The sequence below is a fragment of the Nycticebus coucang genome, chromosome 14 (assembly GCF_027406575.1).
Source record: "Nycticebus coucang isolate mNycCou1 chromosome 14, mNycCou1.pri, whole genome shotgun sequence".
Taxonomy (NCBI): domain Eukaryota; kingdom Metazoa; phylum Chordata; class Mammalia; order Primates; family Lorisidae; genus Nycticebus; species Nycticebus coucang.
The window spans coordinates 46,933,577-46,953,221 of NC_069793.1; the positions used below are offsets into that span (position 1 = coordinate 46,933,577).

At 48.9% G+C, this 19,645-nt stretch overlaps 1 protein-coding gene across 12 annotated transcripts in view; it reads left to right on the forward strand.

The window, feature by feature from the left end:
- Window positions 1–15,972: 15,972 nt before the first annotated feature.
- Window positions 15,973–19,645, forward strand: part of ABCC8 (ATP binding cassette subfamily C member 8) — a 72,587-nt gene continuing 68,914 nt past the window's right edge. For 4 of the 12 annotated variants that reach the window (XM_053560727.1, XM_053560728.1, XM_053560729.1 and 1 more), the window contains exons 1-2: window positions 15,978–16,224; window positions 17,515–17,656. In XM_053560727.1, the coding sequence (XP_053416702.1) occupies window positions 16,077–16,224; window positions 17,515–17,656 (290 nt within the window). In that variant the 5' untranslated portion in view covers window positions 15,978–16,076. Of the gene's footprint in view, window positions 16,225–17,514; window positions 17,657–19,645 lie in introns of all 12 variants that reach the window. The other 8 variants (XM_053560731.1, XM_053560732.1, XM_053560733.1 and 5 more) reach the window with 4 other exon arrangements.

Below are 19,645 nucleotides of genomic sequence, written 5' to 3' on the forward strand. Positions count from 1 at the left end.
CCTCTGGTCCAGTGGCATTGGTCTCTCCCAGCCCCAGGGGACTCCATCTTGAACTCATTTAATAATACCCAACTCTTGAGTCTCTCTCCATCCCTCTCTTCTGGCCCCTACTGTAATCGCTGCTATGATGGCTGTTGCAAACCTTACTCTGAGCTCATTAATAAAGTAAACAGATTTCTTCTCCAATTTATGGGAGTGAGTATGAATTTGGACAGCAGATTCAAGGCTGTCAAATAAAAAAGCATAAAGTTTTTCCTATTCATGGGTAAGAAACAGATCCCAGTGCCATGATCTGGGTCTAGTGTGAAGGATGTGATCAAATGGCCAGTGCTGGTTTGGGGCAAAGGGTTAGGAAGCAGGAGACCAGCTGGGGTGGGCTTTGGTGTCTTCTCAGCAGAGATGGCAGAACATGAAATCTGTGTGGGCGGGACTTTGCTGAAGGCAGGAACCCCAAAGGGTCCTCAAAGTGTGGGGTTTCCCAGATTCTCTCAGGGACATCATAGCCACAGCTACTTTTCCTGAGGTCACCAAGACAGCAGGTGCAGGAGCCCATCCCCTCCATGAAACTACATCCATCAGAACTTCATGGGAAAGGAATGGGCTTGGGGCAGGAGGCAGGAGGGTATAAGTTCAAGGGCCCAGCCTGAGCAAGTCAAGGCCCTCCAAATCATAGCGACCAAGATGCTGGCTGCAGGGAGGACAATGGGATTGTGTCAGGACAGGCATGTCGTGGAAACCCAAGACCAAAGACATAGTGTCCCTGGCCTCTCAAGGTTAGAAATGGAAAATGGCTCTGACTTTAGGTGTCTTAGAACAGCAGCTTTCTTTATCCCTTGGTGGCTGCCTCACAGCCCCTTGGCTTCTTGCTATGTTCCAGCCAGGCCTCCTGGTCTGCTTCCTCAGAGCTCAGCTGAGTATGGCCACCATGATCCTCTGCCTCACTCTAGGCCAGTGGTTCTCAACCTTCCTAATGCCATGACCCTTTAATACAGTTCCTGTGGGTCACGACCCTCAGGCTGAGAACAGCTGCTCTAGGTAAATGTTCAGCTGTGCCTCCACCACCACCTTGCTCCATCTCTATTTCCCAGGTCTAAATTCCCAGGGTAGGATCTGACTAGGCCAACTCCCCCAAGTTGGCAGCCCCTGGAGTGAGGACCAAGGTCCAGTCAGCTGTGGCTGGGAGATTGTGTCCTACCTGGCATGGAAGTTGAGGCAGCAGACACTGTGGGCAGCAAGCCATGATCTCCACCCCCACAGAAGGACCTTGTGGGGTGCATCCTTCCCAGAAGACCCTGGGTGCCAAAGTAGACTGACTGGAGCGCCAAGAAAAGGGGGTCTGAGAAGAGAGTATCTCTGCATGAGGAAAACACTCCCTGTAGTGGACATTGCAGGGAGCTCCTTGGGGACACATCCACTGCCCACTCACCAGGTCAGCTTACATTCAGCTGAGTCCCAACCTCATACCACAAGGCTGCAGCCTGAGCTGGACCCTGAGGACTTCATCATAAAACAGACACAATCCCTGCTCCCAGGACCTCCCAGGATCACAGCAAGGGAAGAGGCTCAGACTAAAACTACAATGTGGGACTGAAGGAAATTCATGGCAGGAGCAGAGAGAGAGGAACTGCCAGACTTTCTCAGTGGAGACAAAATTACAGTGACCTCCTAATAACTGCCTGCTAGAGACCAGCAGTCACTTAGAGAAGTTCCCTGCATTTATTTTTTCTGGTGCCTAACTTGGCTCTGAAATTGATTCCAAAACCAATGAACCAACAAAGAGGGAGCACCTATTTACTGTCACCTACTGTGTGCTAGCCCTGGGCTGCTCCCTATGTCTGCCATCTCAAACTGAAATCCCTGGAATGGGAGCATGGCCTTCCTCGGAGCCTAGTGACAACAGCACTGATTATCTGCCAGGTGCTGTTCTCAGCACTAAGCTCATCAACTCAGCAACTCTACAAGGCAGGTACTTTTACTACCACCAACTCATTACGCCGAGAGAAGATTGATGTACAATAGGTTAAGTCACTTACTCTAAGTCCCATGGTGAGGAAGAAGAGCCCAGCCCAGCCCTCTGGCCCCAGAGATTACATGTCCCCTTCCCCATAGCTATATGTGTATATGGGGGCGGACAGGCTCATTAGAATGCCTTGAATTCTGGACAATCAACAGAACAATTCTCAGGATTGAAGAAGAGCAAATGTGCTGTTGTTTGGTGATGGTCACCTCCACCTGTGACCTAGAGTACTGCTGCTGAGGCCTTCAGCGTGTCACTGCCAGGAACCTCACCATTCAAAATTCTGCAGCTAGAGTGAATGAGTTTGTCAGTACTTATCAGACCTGATGAGCGAGACAATAGGGAGATGAGGCTTTGGCTCCTGTTTAGAGGAGAAAGGCAGGGAACGTGTATACTGGGCAGGGCAGGAAAGATAATTACAGGAGGCTGGGGACATGGGTGACATAGTCTTGAGCCTTAAGCTTGCTTTAGGGGCTAGCAGGACGTGTGGGCTGCGGTGGGATTCAGCTCCCTTTTTTATGACTCACTCTTCATTGTCATCAGGGAATCAACTCTCATTAGAAAGTTGTCCCCAAAGTACACAGCTCTCCCTAGCAGACATGGGCATTAACCAAATAAGAAAATTCAAAGAATTTGTATAGTATGGGGAGTAAGAACCTAAACCAGTTCCTGACCCACCACGAGGGGCTCTGGAGGCCAGAGTCCACAGGGGTGTGGAGCCAGACATCATGATCCACTTCTGTGACCAAGGCTGAGCGGGCAGGGCCAACACCTACCGAGGCCAAGGACTGCCCCTGCACCACCCAGTCCCTTCCACACGTGTGGCCAGCTCACTGCTTCCCTATCAGCCTCCCTAGCCAGCCAACCAGGCATCCAACAACAACCCATCCAATCTGGCCCACAGATAAACCTTATTTGCCACCCCAGAATCTAACCCCTGTCACTGGATATTCAGAAAAATTAAGGAAGGAGGGGATGACTTTTTAGGGTCCCCCAAAGTTGGGGGCAGAGTTGTCCTTTCTCTGCACCACACAATAGAAACACAAACCTAAAAAGCCTGGGAATTTGAGGATGCCCTTTGACTCTGAACTCTTGGCATTCTAACCATCTCATTGAAGTTACTTTCCATAGCTGCTCCCCAGGGTTTGCTGCACTGACCTTGAGCCTCCCACCTCTGTATCTGGAAGTTGGAGGTGAAAAGGCTGAGCTTGTGGCCTCTGTGCTGCTATGACACTCCCTTTGGGCCTGTGTGGGCTGGAAGTTTATTCTCACCAGTTCAGCCTAATTCTCAAGACTGACATTTGGTTAAGAATCTGTTTCCAGAGCAGAGAGCCTGGTTCTGTCCATCCCTTCAGTGACAATTTCTGGCTCCCTGAGGCCCGAGCTGGCCATGCCTCTGTGAGAACTGGAGGGCAGGCTCAGGCCCCTGGGGAAGGAAGGTGGGGCTGTCTGACGCACGGAGAGAGCAGAGGGCTGCAGTTGTTCTCCTGGGGCCCAAGGAGCCTGCTGCTGGCCTTAGTAGGAAAAAGATTCCTACTAACTGCTAGGTGTTTACTGTATGTCAAGCTCTGTGCTGAGCTCTGAATATGTAGTGACTCATTTAATCATTACAACAAACCCCACAAGGGAGACAATGCCAGTACCTGCATTCAGGAAACCGAGGAACCAAGGCATTAAGCAATATGCCTGAGGTTAATCAGTAAGTGGCGCACGGGCAGGGTGGCTCCAGGAATGCACATCATTAACCATTGTGCTATTCTGCTTTGGGTAGATGAGAAAGGACATATAGAATCTGATTCCAGGGGCACTAGGAACAATTCCAGCCCGAAAATAATTCCTCTCTGCTTCTATTTTCTTTCTGCCTGGTTATGTCTTTCACACTGCAGAGTGAACCAGCCAAAGCCTGAATCACATCTTATCTCTGCCCTGTTTAAAAGTCTTCAATGGCGGGCAGTGCCTGTGGCTCAGTGAGTAGGGCGCCGGTCCCATATGCCGGAGGTGGTGGGTTCAAACCCAGTCCCGGCCAAAAAAAAAAAAAAAGTCTTCAATGGCTCCCTGTTCAAAAGTCCAAACTTCTCAGCCTGGTATTCAAAGCCTCAAATCTCCTCACCCCTAATAATTTCTCCAGCTCTTTTTCTTGCCAGTCACTTCCTCTGCTTCAGCCACATTGGACTTTTCCATTTCCTTGGCCTGCCATGCTCCATCACGTCTGTCTCTGCACATGCTCCCTCCTCTCTGACCTCCTCCTGCCTGCATGAACTTCTACGCATCCTTCAAGGCCCCTTAAGCCAATTGAAAAGGAAACACAGGGCATGGTATGGAATGAGAGCCCAGTTGGTATGAGCTCACTGGTGCCTCCTCAAATGAACCCTTTGGATTCTAAGGGACAAAAAGTCTACTCAAGAGGACCATCTTAGTGGAAAATCCAGGGGTATTTCAGGTCATGTTTGCCTGGATTGAAGTACAAAAACAATGATATCAGGAATCTGTTCTGGCCATCTGTATTAGTTAGGGGTCTCCAGAAAAACAGAAGCAATAAGAGGGAGAAAGGGAGAGAGACAGAAAGACTTTTTTACATTAAGGAATGGCTCACACAGGGCCAGAAAGTCCAAAACCTGCAAAGCAGGCCAGCAGGCTGGAGACCCAGGGAAGAGCTGATATTGCAGCTCGAGTTCAAATTCAGCCTGTTGGCAGAATGCCTATCTTTGGGGGACATCCGTCTTTTTCTATTATAGACTTCAACTGATTCAATAAGGCCCACCCACATTATAAAGGGTAAATCACTCAAGGTCTACTGATTTAAGTCTTAATCTCATCTAAAAAAAATATCTTCACAGAGGCTCGGCACCCGTAGCTCAGTGGTTAGGGTGCCAGCCACATACACCAGGGCTGGCGGGTTCGAACCTGGCCCGGGCCTGCTAAAAACAACAATGACAACTACAACAAGAAAATAGCTGGGTGTTGTGGCAGGTGCCTGTAGTTCGAGCTTAACCGGGAGACTGAGTCAAGAGAATCACTCAAACCCAATAGTTTGAAGTTGCTGTGAGCTATGATGCCACAGCACTCTACCAAGGGCAACATAATGAGACTCTGTCTCAAAAAAATATATATATATTTTTCCTCTTTTAAAAATTGTGTTAAATACACATAATACAAAATTGACCATGTTAATCATTTTTAAGTGTACAGTTCAGTGATATTAAATCCATTGACACTGTTGTGCAACCATCACCACAATGCATCTCCAGAATTCTTTGCATCTTGCAAAACTGAAACTCTGTACTCATTAAGCATTAACTCTCAGTCTCCTTTTCTTCCAGTCCTTGGCAACCACTATTCTGCTTTCTGTCTCTATGAATCTGATGACTCTAGGCACCTTGTCAAGTGGAACGACAAATGGAGTATTTGTCGTTCTGTGTCTGGCGTATTTCACTTAGCGTAATATCCACAAGGTTAACTTGTGTCAGGATGTCCTCCCTTATCAAAACTGAATAATATTCCATTGTGTGTATATAATACCACATTGTGTTTAACCAGTCCAACTTTCCAGGGATGCTTGGGTTGCTTCTACCTTTCGGCTATTGTGAATAATGGTGCTGTGAATATGGGTATACAAATACCTCCTGAAGACCCTGCTATCAATTATTTTGGGTATAGACCCAGAAGTGGAATTGCTAGATACATTTTACTGTCCTTTTGGAATAGAACCACGAATTAGACAAATAGCCATGAATCTAATTCTCATGCTCTGTGAAGGGCAAAATGCTTCTAGGGAAAGTGAAAGCAAAATTCTTTGTATCATAACCAGGTCCAATTCTCAGGATGCTGGGGCTTTTTACAGGAGTACTGAGAAATCCAAGGAAGTTTCATTTCCCCACAGTCCTCAGGTACACATGAAGTATATTGGTTGCAGGTTGGCAGACAGCCGGGGGTTCTCACCAAGCAGAGAAGGCAGCCACTTCAGAGCAAGCAGAGTTTCTCCCTCTGCCTGGATGTGACATGCACAGCTGGCCACACTGGCCACAGACTCCTCATTGGTTAAGGGTGATTCTCACCAATGTCAGGCCTCATCACGCACCTGACGGGTATCATGGAGCAAAATCCTGTCTGATGAAGCTCCAACCCTCAACACAGTCCAACAGCTGCCCCCAACTCAGGTTGGCAGCTCCTAACTCAGAGTCTGTGAATAGATTTAGGGAGTTCTTTGGGAAAAACTCCTCAAACCTTGTTTTTCCCATTTTCACACACAACAATCAATGCAGAATATTTCTGCAACCACATGTAGGGGTTTCCCCCTCACACCAAGCAGCAGAAACCAGCTGGGCATCCTCTAATTTAATTCCAACATTTCCTACACTGAGACAGCATTGGGTCCCACAGTGTGAGGGCTCAGTTCCCAAGACTGATCCCTTCTTCCCACCAGCGTAAATCTGGGCTTCTGCAATGTCTGATTGATAGGCTTCAAGTTGAGGTTCCCTTAATTTGCAAGAGTGGCTCACAGAACTCAAAGAAACATTTACTTATGTTTATCAGTTTATTGTAAAAGGTATTTTAAAGGATATAAATAAAGGGCAGATAAGGAGATATGTAGGGTGAGGTCTGGAAAGGTCCCAAGTGGGAAGTTGGGGGGATTAGCACGTGGATTAGCTCTTGTTCATCTTCCCAGCAGCACTCTGGAAACTCCCCAAACCCTAACCTTTGGACCTTTTATGGAGACCTCTTTGGTTTTCCATTACTAAAGCCTGAGCAACCCTGCAGAAATGTGATTAGACTAAAGGGGTATGATCCAAACTCAGCAAGGCCTGTCCATTCAGATTCTTCCTCTCCAAGTAGCATGCCTTCCTACAGAGTATAGGGCAGGACCCATATGAGGGTCTTATGACCCACAGTCAAACTAGAGTCCTACCTTGGGCAGGTTTAAAGGCGGGCAGGGGAAGGTCAGATTGATTCTGTTTCTTAAGGCCTGCTTCTAAGGCCTAAAGCGTCCCGGCATCATAACAAGAGACTGTAATACAAGTTATGGGAGTTATGAACCAAGGACAGTACCTGAAAACCTGTATGTACTATTCAGCCATAAAAAAAGATGGAGACTTTATGTCTTTTGTATTAACCTGGATGGAGTTGAAACACATTCTTCTTAGTAAAGTGTCACAAAAATGGAAGAGCAAATATCCAATGTAGTCAATACTAACATGAGGCCAGTAGACGAACGAATACACGCCCACACAAGAGAAAAACTCAATTCAATTCAAGGGGGGAAGAAGGGGGAGGAGGGGAGGAAAACTTAGCCAGGAATGTTGGCATGTACCTGTCGTCCTAGCTACTCAGGAGACTGAGCCAGGAGGATCACCTGAGCTCAGGAGTTGGAGGCTGCAGTGAGCTGTGATCACGCCACTGCACTCCAGCCTGGGTGACATGGTAAGAAGCTGTCTCAATAAAATAAAATAAAACAAAATAAAATAAAAAATAAATGAATGAAAAATAGTCTCTCAAAAACAAACACAATGAGCGGCGCCTGTGGCTCAAAGGAGTAGGCCACCGGCCCCACATGCTGGAGGGGTGGCGGGTTCAAACCCAGCCCCGGCCAAAAACTGCAAAAAAACCTCCAAACAAACAAACAAAATGCATATCTAATAATATGTCAGTGAAAAACCAGAATGCAATTTGTAGACATAAATTTTTCACTTACCTAATCACACAGCTGTTATGTCCCTGGGTAAACAATTATTGCTGATTGAGTCCATTCATTCATTCAGCCATTTAACACTTTTTTTTAAACTTATTTAACTTATTTAACTCTGTGCCAGAACCAAAGCTCTGTAGTCTCAGTCTCAGCTCTCCAGCAGCTCCCAGCCCAGGATGGCTGACAGACCTATACATGAAGCATCATAACTGCTGGGTGGTACTGGGTGGGCACGCAGAGGAGGCGGCCTGCCCTGGTGGGGGGAGGTTCAGAGAAGAATTACCTAGAAAGTGACATTTAAGCTCACTGTTGAAAGCTGAGAAGGAGGTTAGCAGATGGCTAGGGGACTTGGGGAGCTGTCCCTGCAGAAGGAACCAGAGGGCATAGTGCAGCCTCTGGGAAGCCCTGTTTTTTAGCTTCCACGGCTGGGTGCTGGGCACACACAACAGATACTTCCTAAATGTGCTTTGTCAAATGAACAGTGGCAGCCACTTGTAGGGGCAATATCTGTGTGGGACCTCTTTAGCTGAAAACTCCAGAGCACTAGGAATCCAGCCCTCTTCTACCTCCTTGTTTTCTATGACTTCCCTCGGTGCATCTCATCCTGCAAGACACGTTAGTTCACTCACTGCATCTGAAAACTCTTACCCCACCTTCCCCACCTTTTACTCTGGTATTCTATTTCCCAGCCAGATCGTCTTCCCACTTCATCACCTGTACCAACTGGGCCAACTCTCAAGGCCACCTTTCTAAAGCTTCCATCAGGTTACCTTTCAATACAGAGTTAACCTACCTTTCTTTCTTTTTCTCTCTCTTTCTTTTTCTTTCTTTCTCTTTCTCTCTCTCCTTCCTTCCTTTTCTTTCTTTCTTTCTCTCCTTTCTTCTCCCTCCCTCCTTCCCTCCCCTCCTTCCTTTCCTTCTTTCCTTTCTCTTTCTGGAAATATATATTTACCTTGTTTCCCCAGCCACACTGTAAGGCCCTGAGGGCAGGCACTGTCCGTTATTATTCCTCATCAGGAGACAGTGTGGTCGAGAGCAATAGTTCCCAAACTTTAGGAAGCATCATAGTCACCCGGAGGACTTGATAAAGCAAACTTTTGGACTCCACCCCCTGAGTTTCAAATTTAGCAGATGTGGAGCTGACCTGAGAATTTGCACTTCTAAAAATTCCCAAGTGATGCCGCTAGCCCAGGGACCATATTTTAGGAATCACTGGCACAAAAAGCACATTGGTTCCAGAGCTGGCTAAATCTGGGTTCCAGTGTAGGCTCTGAATCTTACTGGGCTATGTGAGCTAGAGCAAGACTGTCAGCCTCTCTGGGCTTGGTTTCCTAAGGACACGATAACGTTCTGCAGGGTTACCGAGAAACCCAGCTGGAACACACTAGGTGCTTCATAAATGCCCATTACTGACTGCTTCTGACTGCTTCAGTTACACATCAGACAAGCCACTGGCTGAGCCAAGTTATTGTCCCAGTTAGGGGATCAAGCTCCACCTCAGCAACCTCTTCCCCATCCCTCGCCATGAGGAGGCTGCTGGGACAGCAGAGGAATTTTCTGTTTCTCTGGTTGCAGTGGAAAATGTGTTGCCTCTCCCCAAAGCACTGGACTTGCTCTTCAAAATAAAACTTCACCAGGCTCCGTCCTCTGCCTGAGTCCCAGAGCATTCACATCATTAAATAATTTTGTTCTCAAAGACACACTGGCTATTGAAAAAAATGCTTAAATTTTAACATATTAACCAATTCAAAATTTTAATGTATGTATTTTAGCTAAAAATGGATTTTAACTTTACATGGGACAGGAAGGGGCACTTCAATGATATTTCTTAAAAACAGGTGAACAGAAGTTACTGCTGTGAGTCTGCCTCTGCCTCTGCCTCTGTCTCTCTCACCCACAACTCTCTCCCACATTCCCTCTGTCCCTTTCAGATTTCTGTTCACCTGAATGAAGAGGTCCTCCCTAATCAAGCAACAAAGAAGGGTTTCCCTTCCTTCTCCCTAACAGAATAACAGGTGCAGGTCTGCCCACACCTACTTACACTTCCACACCAAGTTTTCACCAGTGCACAGGTGTCTTAGCCCATTTGGGCTGCTATAAAAAAAAATACCATAAGCCAGATGACTTATAAACAATGGAAATTGATTTGTCACAGTTCTGGAGGCTAAGAAGTCCAAGATCAAGGCACCAGCAGATTCAGAGTCTGGTGAGGGCCTCCTTCCTCGTAGACAACTGTGTTCTCACTTTAACCTCACAGTGGTAGGGGCAAATGAGCTCTCTGGGGCCTCCTTTATTAGGGTACTAACCCCATTAATGAGGGCTATGCCGTCATGATCTAATTATCTCCCAAAGGCTCTACGTCCTAATACTATCATCTTGGGGGTTAGTCTTGGGGGGGGACATAAACTTTCAGCCCATTGCAATAAGGAAGTCAGCTATATAAATTTAGTAGATAGCTAATACTATATACTACTCCACTGGCCAAGTCTAAATAAGAATGGGGGCTTGTTCTACAGATAACAGCCTCTGGCTAAGTCCTTCCGCCACCCGCTTCCTACCAGATGGCTCCCACTCCCCTTTTTGCCTTTTGTATTTACTCTACCTATACCCAAGCCCACCCCTGTATCTTAGAAGGATGCCCCTAGAAAGAACCTGGACCCTGTCACCTACTTTGCTGGATGGCCTTGGACAACTGCATTTTCGTCTATGCCTCATCCTCACCTGTGTAATGGTGATCATACCACTTACCTTAAAGGGAGATGGTGATCAAACCAGACAATGCAATAAATGATTTGGCACTAGGTAGGAACTCAACTATTAAAAAAAAAAAAAATCAGCATCTTGGTATTTCAGGCAAGAAAGCCCTCAACTGATCTGACAGTGGAAGTTTGACTTGAGTGTCTTCTGTGTGTCAAGATTTCTCCCACACATGGTTCATGAGGAACAGGTTATTTTCCTATTTTACAGCTGGGGTCAGGAAGGTTGTCTCACTCAAGGTTATGCAGTTGGTCAGGGGTGGAGCTGGGACCTGAACTTCCCTTAGCACAGAGTTTGGATGCAGGCAGGCTCTGCTCAGATGATAGGAGCTGTGATGCCCTTGGGGAGCGGGGAGGAAGGTGACAAGGAAGGGAGGTTATTGAGCAGTGCCCCACTTCACCTGGCCTCAGCCCCAGGTCTGGCCAGGCTCTCCAGGCCCAGACAGCTGAGGCCAGGCTATGTCTGCCAGAGGCATCTGACAGGGTCTAGGCTGTGCCAGAGAGAGGTGTTCTCTTTGGCCTGGCCCTGATGGAGATTCTGCTACAGTGCAGCCTTGTGCAGGGAGAGGGGTCAGCCAGTGCACCTTGTGGGATTCCACAGCACTGGGCCAGACCATGAGCTGTCCCTGTGCAGCTCACATGCTTCAGTCCCCTCTGTCACTACTGGCAGCTGTCTCCAAAGCAAATGACTGCAGGGTCATTTGTGCTCCTGCTTCACCCACGCAGCGAGGCCCCAGTCAGCAGGGCTCCCTCATACTCGAATTCTCCCATCTGGCCCCTGACTGATGCCAGCAATGGGACTAGGGTTCATCTTTGGTTTCCAATGCAGAGAAAAGGTAAAAATGTACAGATATAAAGGTTTCTCTAAAGGTCCGTTCTTTGGGACTTTTACTCCCTCCTCAGGAGCCAACATCGCAGAGGCAGAAAAGTCCTCAGTAGTTCCACGATCCTTTGGGGAAGTGGTTAACAGCACAGGCTTTGAAGGCAGACCTAGCTGGGTTTGGATTCCTTCTCTACCAATTCCCAGCTGTGTGATCTGGGGAAAGGGGCTTAAACTTCCCTAAGCCCAGTTCTCTCCAACAGTTGTAATGACTAGGCAGGGTTACTGTGACATTTAAAACACATAAAGTAGTTGGAATATGCTAAGCACTGAACAAAAGGTGGTGAAACAAAAAGGAGAAAATCTTATCCTCCTACGCCCTCAATAATCTAAGAAGAGAACAGCTTGGGGATGTTCGGTAGTTTGGGAAGAGATGTTTGGGAAGCCCTCAGTGGTAATGCAACCTGCAGGCAAATGCTGTCTTGCTCTGGGGAACAAGGGGCACAATTTTAAAAAGAGGCTAAGTGGAAGACAGGAAGAGGAGATATGAGGGAACACATAGGGAGAAGACCATCGGGGGTACAAGAGAAATGGGAATTTTACTAGGTTTCTGCTGTGAGACAGTGAATTATGCCTTTTCCGCCTCTCTGTAAACTTCAGTAAAGCCTTCATTTTCTTTTTAATCATGGAGTGGGATTTTGATCTTTACAGGATGCAAAGAGAAGCTTAAGTTTGACCTTACATGGCTTCAAGGGTGTGCAGGGGTCCTCAAACTGCAGCCCACGGGCCACATGAGGCAGTGCGATTGTATTTGTTCCCGTTTTGTTTTTTTACTTCAAAATAAGATATGTGCAGTGTGCATAAGAATTTGTTCATAGTTGGTTTTTTTAAAACTATAGTCCAGCCCTCCAATGGTCTGAGGGACAGTGAACTGGCCCCCTGTTTAAGAAGTTTGAGGATGCCTGTGTAGAGCAACCAGGCCACATATAGGAGTTGCCTTCTGTAGTGAAGATGATGTTGGACCAAAACTTAAGTGGGCAAGAACAAGAACTTAATTTCTCTATCAATCCTCCAACCCACCAGGCTATCAGAAAACATTAACCTCGGGCTTTCTTGGAGTTCTGTCCCCACATCCTGGGTTATGTGGTGCTAAGAGACTGGGGAGGGTCCATATCATTCCTGCCTCATGCCCACACATCCAAGTATAGCTGCGGGTCCCCTGCCTCTGTCAGTCTGGTGATCTGCCCTGAGGCAAAGGGACTTTCTTCAAAATAGCCCTTGTATAGGTGTACAGGCTGTCCCTCTAAGTGACTGTCTCTCAGCCACCCCTATGATAGACAAGCAGGGAGGCCCGGCACAGGCTCCCTCTCTCCAGAGCTCTCTCTAACATGAGGCAGGATAGAGATGAGAAAGAGATCAATTTTCCTTTCCAGGTTCCAACCAAGACACTTTGTCAGTCCCTCCATCCTCTCTTTTACTGGTTCTATAGTCTTCTAAGTTCCCCTGTGGACACAGGCTTTGAAACACCTGTGTCCAGCTGCGTAAGTCATCTGCTTGAAGGGAAGGCAATGGGAGACATTTTCCTCAGCCAGCACAGGTAGCCCTACTTCATTCTCCGCACTTGGTGCATGGCATTCCATAGTGTAGGTAATCCATGATTTTTGTTTTTGTTTGTTTTTAATCAGCCTTCTATTGATTGGGATTACTGAAAGGGCTCATTTCTTAAGATACCACTCCACATCACTATGTCACCCTTATCATCATGATGACCCCCTCTGCCATGGTCACTGGCACATCCAGTAAGCCAGCCAGAGTCAGGGCACTAAAGTCTGAACAATATCAGAGCTGGAAGGGCCTTTTTTGAAGCTCTGCTCCAACCCTTTACCTGCACCCACCCAGCAAGCCAATGAGAGTAAGGATCCAGTCCTGAAAATCCAGCGCAGGTTTTCTCTTTTGCTGGAAGGATGGCTGGGAATTCTCAGAAGGGGGTACCCTTGCTCAAAGCGAGCTTCCAGCCGCCCTCTAGAAAAGCAGGAGGGCATTACCAGTGGTGGGGAAGCACATAGACCCTGCGCCACCTGACAGACACACATGGCTCTGTTGCAGAAGTAAATGATTTCATGTGGCACATAAGCCCCGGGTTGTGTCTCTGACACCTCTCTGTGTCAGTACGCATAACCCTACTGTAGTCCCTGTGCTTGCTCCACAGTGGACAACACCGTGGTTTTTGTTTGTTTGGGCTTTGTTAATTTCTTCTTTCTTTCAACCAACCCCCTGTTGAGGAGCAATGTATAAGACACAACCCACCCCAGAGGAAGTCTTGCACCTGACTCCTTACTTTGTAAAGTTCACCCCACAGGGACAGCAGTATGGTGGGTACCCTCACTATAGAGCTAGTTGCAGGGAAGGGTGGCATTGTCCATAGTCACACAGGAAGTTTGTGCTAGAAATGGCAAACGCAGGTCTCCTGGACTCCAGATCTAACACTCTTAGTCCCAGATGACGTTCACTTTTGTTCTTTAATAGTTCTTTCAGCTGGGGTCTGGCTTGGGCTGGACTGGACTTTTTGTTTATTTTAAATGGCCCAAAACAGGCAAGTGTGTGGGTTGTACCAGGTACTTTGTCAAGGGACAGACAACTAAATACCCCTCCCCGATGGAGGGGCTGCCATGTGTGGTCGCTCAGAGGATGAAGTAGCCTGGATTGTTTCCCAGTTTACAAAGCATGTTCACGCCCACAATCTCATTTTAATCCTGAGGTCTGAGGTCTTGATTATTCTTTTCCTTTTAGAAATGTGGAAACCAAAGTGCAGAATAGTGACTTGCCCCAATTCACACAACTAGTAATGGCGAAGTCTATACTTAAAAATACGTACTATATATTACTACTGCTAAAAAGAAAGATAGCGTTGCTAAAAGTATTAGAAATTGAAATTGTAACTACAAAAACAAAACAATAACATTGCAGAAAGTAGAAAACAACAAAAAACTGAAAGGAAAAAAATCTTGGGTGACCACAGGCACATCATCTCATCTCTCTGAACCTCAGCTGTCTCATTTTTAAAGAGGGGAATGCTAATAACAACTACAGGCAATCCCCAGGTTAAAACGAGGGATTTATTCTTCTTTAGGTTTGTTCTTAAATTGAATTTGTATGTGAGTTGGACCAGGTACATTTACCTATCACCTGTAATAGCCTCTGTTCATAAGTGTGAGTTGTACGTCTGTTGGGTGTCAGTAACTCGGGGACTGCCTGTACAGCAATGGTAGCTAATACAAACTAAGCACCACCCTAAACTATTTCCAAGGCTGAGCAGACTTGCATTCAAACATGCATACATGTATGAAGGGATTTTATTTTGGTGCAAAAAAATTGAAATTCATGCAGTTTTTTTCATAATATGAATTTTCCACGAAGACCTATTTAATTTGAGTATAATCATTAAAAAACAATTTCCTTTCTTCTTTTTCACCTGACACTGTCTCAGAAACGTTTTCTGTTTGGCTACATGGACTCATTGTAGTCACTCCAGCTGCTGCGTTTTCCCAGGTTAATTACCTCCTGTCTTGGACATTGATTCCCACCAAGTCTTCCCTACTTTGGCTGATGCTGTAAGAAACGTCTTTCAGCTTCAGAGAGCTTCCCAAAGTCCCAGCCTGCCTAAGGACTTTAGACCCTAAGCTCCTGCTCTCTTCAGGCTGTCCAGCCAACCCCACCTGTGCTCAAGGGGTCTTCCCTTTGTACTCCCCTGACCTTTCCTGAGCACGTGAGTATTTCCGCTTTTTATTCTAATTTAGGAAGTTCTTTCTTAAATCTAACCTAAAAATCCCATTTTCTGTTCTTTTGACACATGACATAAACTTTTTTGGCGTGAAAATCTCTCCAAGGACGTATAGGAAGGCCTAACATTGTCTTTACAATTTCACTTCGTCCCAGGTCAGGTTAAGAATCCGGATACATGCCCAGTAGTAAAACACCTCTTTCTCAGCCTGGGGCTGGCACCTATTGTATCCACTGGTCCACAGTCGCTGTGAGGCTGCTCTGAGTTAGAGGCGCAAGTAAAGGAGGTGAAGCTGAGCATGAGGACATCTGAGGCACCGGGTTCAAGCCACGATTCCCTACTTGCCGCCATGAGACCCTGGGTCGGCCCTGTAACTAACTTACCTTCGGCTCCCTAGGAACTTCCTCATCGGAAAAATGGAAGCGATTATAACCTGTGCTTAGCAGCATCGTTGGGCTATCCCTCCTGCGAAAGCGCCGGCCATGTAGAACCTAGGAGTGCCTCACGCCTAGGACCACTTTTGAAACTTTCCAAGCGCCTCCCAAAGCAGCGTTCTTGGCCGCTTTTCTAAGGGATGAGGACTTGCACGTACCCTCTGACCTCACCTCATCCATCCGCCCACACCATGTCCTGGTGAACTCACACTCGGGACCCCGAACCCGCTCACTCGGGCCCACGAGGACCCTCTTCCGAGCACCCCACCATCCCACCCAGACTCGAGCGTGCCTCCCACCCCACCAGCCCTGCCACCTTCCCCCCAGCACACGCGCGCAGCGGGGCGCTAAGAGACCCTAGCGCAGCGCACTTCTGGGGCGCGGCCACGTCTGGAGCGCGGGCGCGGGGCGCGGCCCCGGTGCCCCGCAGGTAGCGGAGCTGGCCGGGTGGGGGAGAGGGAGCGCCGGCAGGGCGGGGCCGCGGAGGGGGGAGCCTGGAGGCCCGGCCGGCGGCGGAGCTGCTGGGGACAGAGGTGCAGGAGGCGCGCGGAGCCTGCCGGAGCCCGCGCCCGCTGCCGCGCCGCCATGCCCCTGGCCTTCTGCGGCAGCGAGAACCACTCGGCCGCCTACCGGGTAGACCAGGGCGTCCTCAACAACGGCTGCTTCGTGGATGCGCTCAACGTGGTGCCGCACGTCTTCCTGCTCTTCATCACCTTCCCCATCCTCTTCATCGGTGAGCGCGATCCGCCAGCAGCGGAGGAGGGGAGAGAAGCGGGGCGGGAGGAGGAGGCGCAGCGCCCAGCACGGCTCCGCGGCCCCTCCCGGCCCCGCGGCCGCCGCTCGCCTCCAGCCCCGGGTCCCTCGCCCTATGTTCCGCACGCCAGTCCCCGCACGCTCACACTCGCTCAGACCTTCACTCCCTGGGGTGCCCCCCAGCCCGCACCAGACGCAGCGGATATTCCTGACCCGGGGGGAACCCCAAGCTTTGCCTCCACGGGGCCAGAGCTGGGATGGAGAAAGGGGAAAGCCGAGGTCTCCGCACGCTTTGGAAGGTGGGGGAGTGGTCGGGGCACCCTCCGCGGCGCAGCGGAGAGAGCCGGGCCACCCCTCCCCCAAAGCACCCTTCCTGTCGGCGCAGCTGGGCCCTTGGAGGAGCGCAGCCTGCGCTTCAAAGGCGGGACGGAGCTAGACAGTGGTCAGTGGTCTTTGGCAGTCCTGGGATCCCCGCGCCCTGGAAGGGGAGAGGCGAGAGCTGGGGGGCATAGGTCCCCTTCCCCCGCCTCCGCACCAGATCGAGTGTCCGTGGAGCTCTTCTCAAGCTCTGTGCAAAGTCGCTCAGACTCGTGGACTCTGGGACCCCAGCGCCCTTGCTCGCAAAGTTGGGCTTTACTGTCGGGACAGAAGTACGTGCCTGTCCACTTGGGTCCCCCTCATCCCTCACCAAGACTTTGAATCTCCCAGGCCTGTCAGCTATGTTAATTCATCTGGTGTCGCTTGGCCCCCCAAATTTGTTCACTCACTTTAATTAAGAAAAAAAGAATCTCAAAATTTATACGCAGGGCAAATCTTAAAATTCATATGCATCTTTGGGGAAGAAAGGAAAGATTGTTACAAAAATAAATTAAAAAGAGGTTGCTGCAGAGGCAGAGTTACTAGTTATTGACAAATAATGAGACAGAAATAGGAAGGAAACATACATACATCCTCACATGTGTATCAAAAAATCAACAAAGAACAGTATTTACACTTCTCTTATTAACCATATGGTTTATTTACCTGATAACCTGACACACGAGATGTCAGCATATAAAATGGAGACACTCAGAGGACCAGCCTGAGAGGGCCCAGGCTTCACACCTGGATGTTTAGTTCATGTGTACTACCCTTGGGAATTCTCACACACAAATGTACACATGTGTACTCTCCTCACCACACTGTGGACTCAGCCCAAGCCTCCCCTGGGGTCCATGCACCCTCCTCCATGTGGGCCAGGTTTCCCGCCTCTGACAATTCCTCCTTGCAGGGTGGGGCAGTCAGAGCTCCAAGGTGCACATCCACCACAGCACATGGCTGCATTTCCCTGGGCACGACCTGCGCTGGATTCTGACCTTCATGCTGCTCTTCGTCCTCGTGTGTGAGATTGCAGAGGGTGTGCTATCTGATGGGTGAGTGACTGTGGACTCAGAAGGCTGGCTGTGCTCCAGAGTGCTTCTTGAAAGGCCCAGGGGGACCCCAGCTTACCTGCATTCCAGGAACCAGAATGGTTTGCTATGACTTCCAGCAATTCTTTATTCAGTGTCTTCTGTGTGCCAGGCTCTCTGAGCCAGGTGCCAGACACAAGCAAGACCTAGGCCCTGCCCTCAGTCCAGGAGGGTAGAGGGAACATGGATTTGCAGGTCACAACTCAGTGAAATAATGCTGGAGCCTATGAGAATGCCCCAACTCCTGGAGATGAGGCTGGACCTCTTCCATAAGCTGCCAGGTTATCTTCTTGGGGGGAAAAAAAAATCTAAGTACATCACTCACTCTTGCTTAAGACCTTTCCTTGGTTTTCAGCTGGTTACAAGATGTGGTCCCAGATCCTGCACCTAGCGTCCAAGGTCCTCATGGTCAACCCCACCTGCTTCATTCCCAAAGGCCTTCTCCCCATGCCCACCTTTCCTCTGGATCTCACACCTCTTCTACGCACAGATCATATTGTATGCTAAAGTTTATATCTATTTGTAAAACTCTCCTCTGAGTCAGAAAGGTCTCAGAGTTAGAATCTGGGTCTTATTCATCTTTGTATTCACAGTACGCAGCACATGACAAAGCCCCACAAACACTAAGTCCTTAGGAGAATAAGTGAAATCATGTTACAAGTAAGCACCTGGCAGGAGAGAGAGAGTTGGGCAAGCTCCTCCCAAAGTTGAGGGGCCTTTGGAGCTAAGTCTGGAAGGATTACTGATAGGCAGAGGAGTAAGAGGAGGGAGGGCCAGAACGAGGAAGGAGGAACAAAAGCACCAAGGAGAACAGTGGGTGGGGATGGGAGCAGTGCTGGGGGCTGCAGAATTAAACATGGGCAGGGGACCAATGGAGGCTGAGGCTTAGAAACTGGGTTGGGGGCATCTCAGGAGGGCTTTGAATCCCACACTACAGGTTTGGGTTGGGAACACAAGAGCGATGTCGTCAGCACAGCACTTTTAGGTACAAACCTGTGGGGGTGTCCAGGATAGGTTGGAGTCAGGGAGATGCTGGTGGTAGAAACAGCACTTAGGAGGTGATTGGATTAATCTGGGTGAGAAGTAACTGTAGCAGAATTAGTGTCAGCAGTGGGGGACAGAAGAGATTGAACAGCCTTCTCACTAAGGAAAAACTAGAAACTGCAGAGTGAGGGGCTGGTGGAGGGGAGGGACGTTTGGCTTAAGTATCTGAGGTCTAGCCCCTCTGAGCTGGGATCAGACTGTGTCCAGACTTTACTCCTGCCAGCCCTGCCTGGCCCCCTGCAGCTGGAAGGCAGGCGGGTGGCGTCCCTCATCCTTCTCCACACCTTTCCAGCCCCAATATCCCTGCCTCCTGGCTTCAGCAGTGATCTATGTGATAACTGCTCACCTTGAAGCCAGCATCTCCTGATTATCTGAGTCCCCAGAGCATCAAGAAGACCAGAGGGCATACTGCTACATAACTTCTCACCACCATCTCCAACACCCTTTCCAAAGATGCCACAGAAGGGAGGGATACCCTCAGACCAGAAATGCTCACTGGGTTTTAATTAGCCAGAGTGACAGAGGAAAACACCCTGCCCGCAGAGGAGGAAATGCTGGGTGGACTAGCTGGAAGTCAGCTAATGCTTCCACTGCGTACCAGCTGTGGGCCTCACTTTCCCTACTTGTGAAACTAGCATCATAGTCCCCGGCTTGCCTGCTCCATGGGGCTATAGAGGATGAAACTGGAGCATGGATGAGGTGCAGTGCCCAGAGTGGCAGAGCCCTGGCCAGATGTTGTATTCCCAGAATGTGCGAAACTGGAATGAATTGGTCCAGGGACTCCCTCCTGCTGGCTGTCAGCAGCCCCTCCTGCATGTGGCTGCACTTGTGCTACAAACCACTCTAGCTCAGTGTGCAGGGCCATCTCCTCCCCAGGGCACTTGTCACCTGGTCTTTGTGGGCTCACAC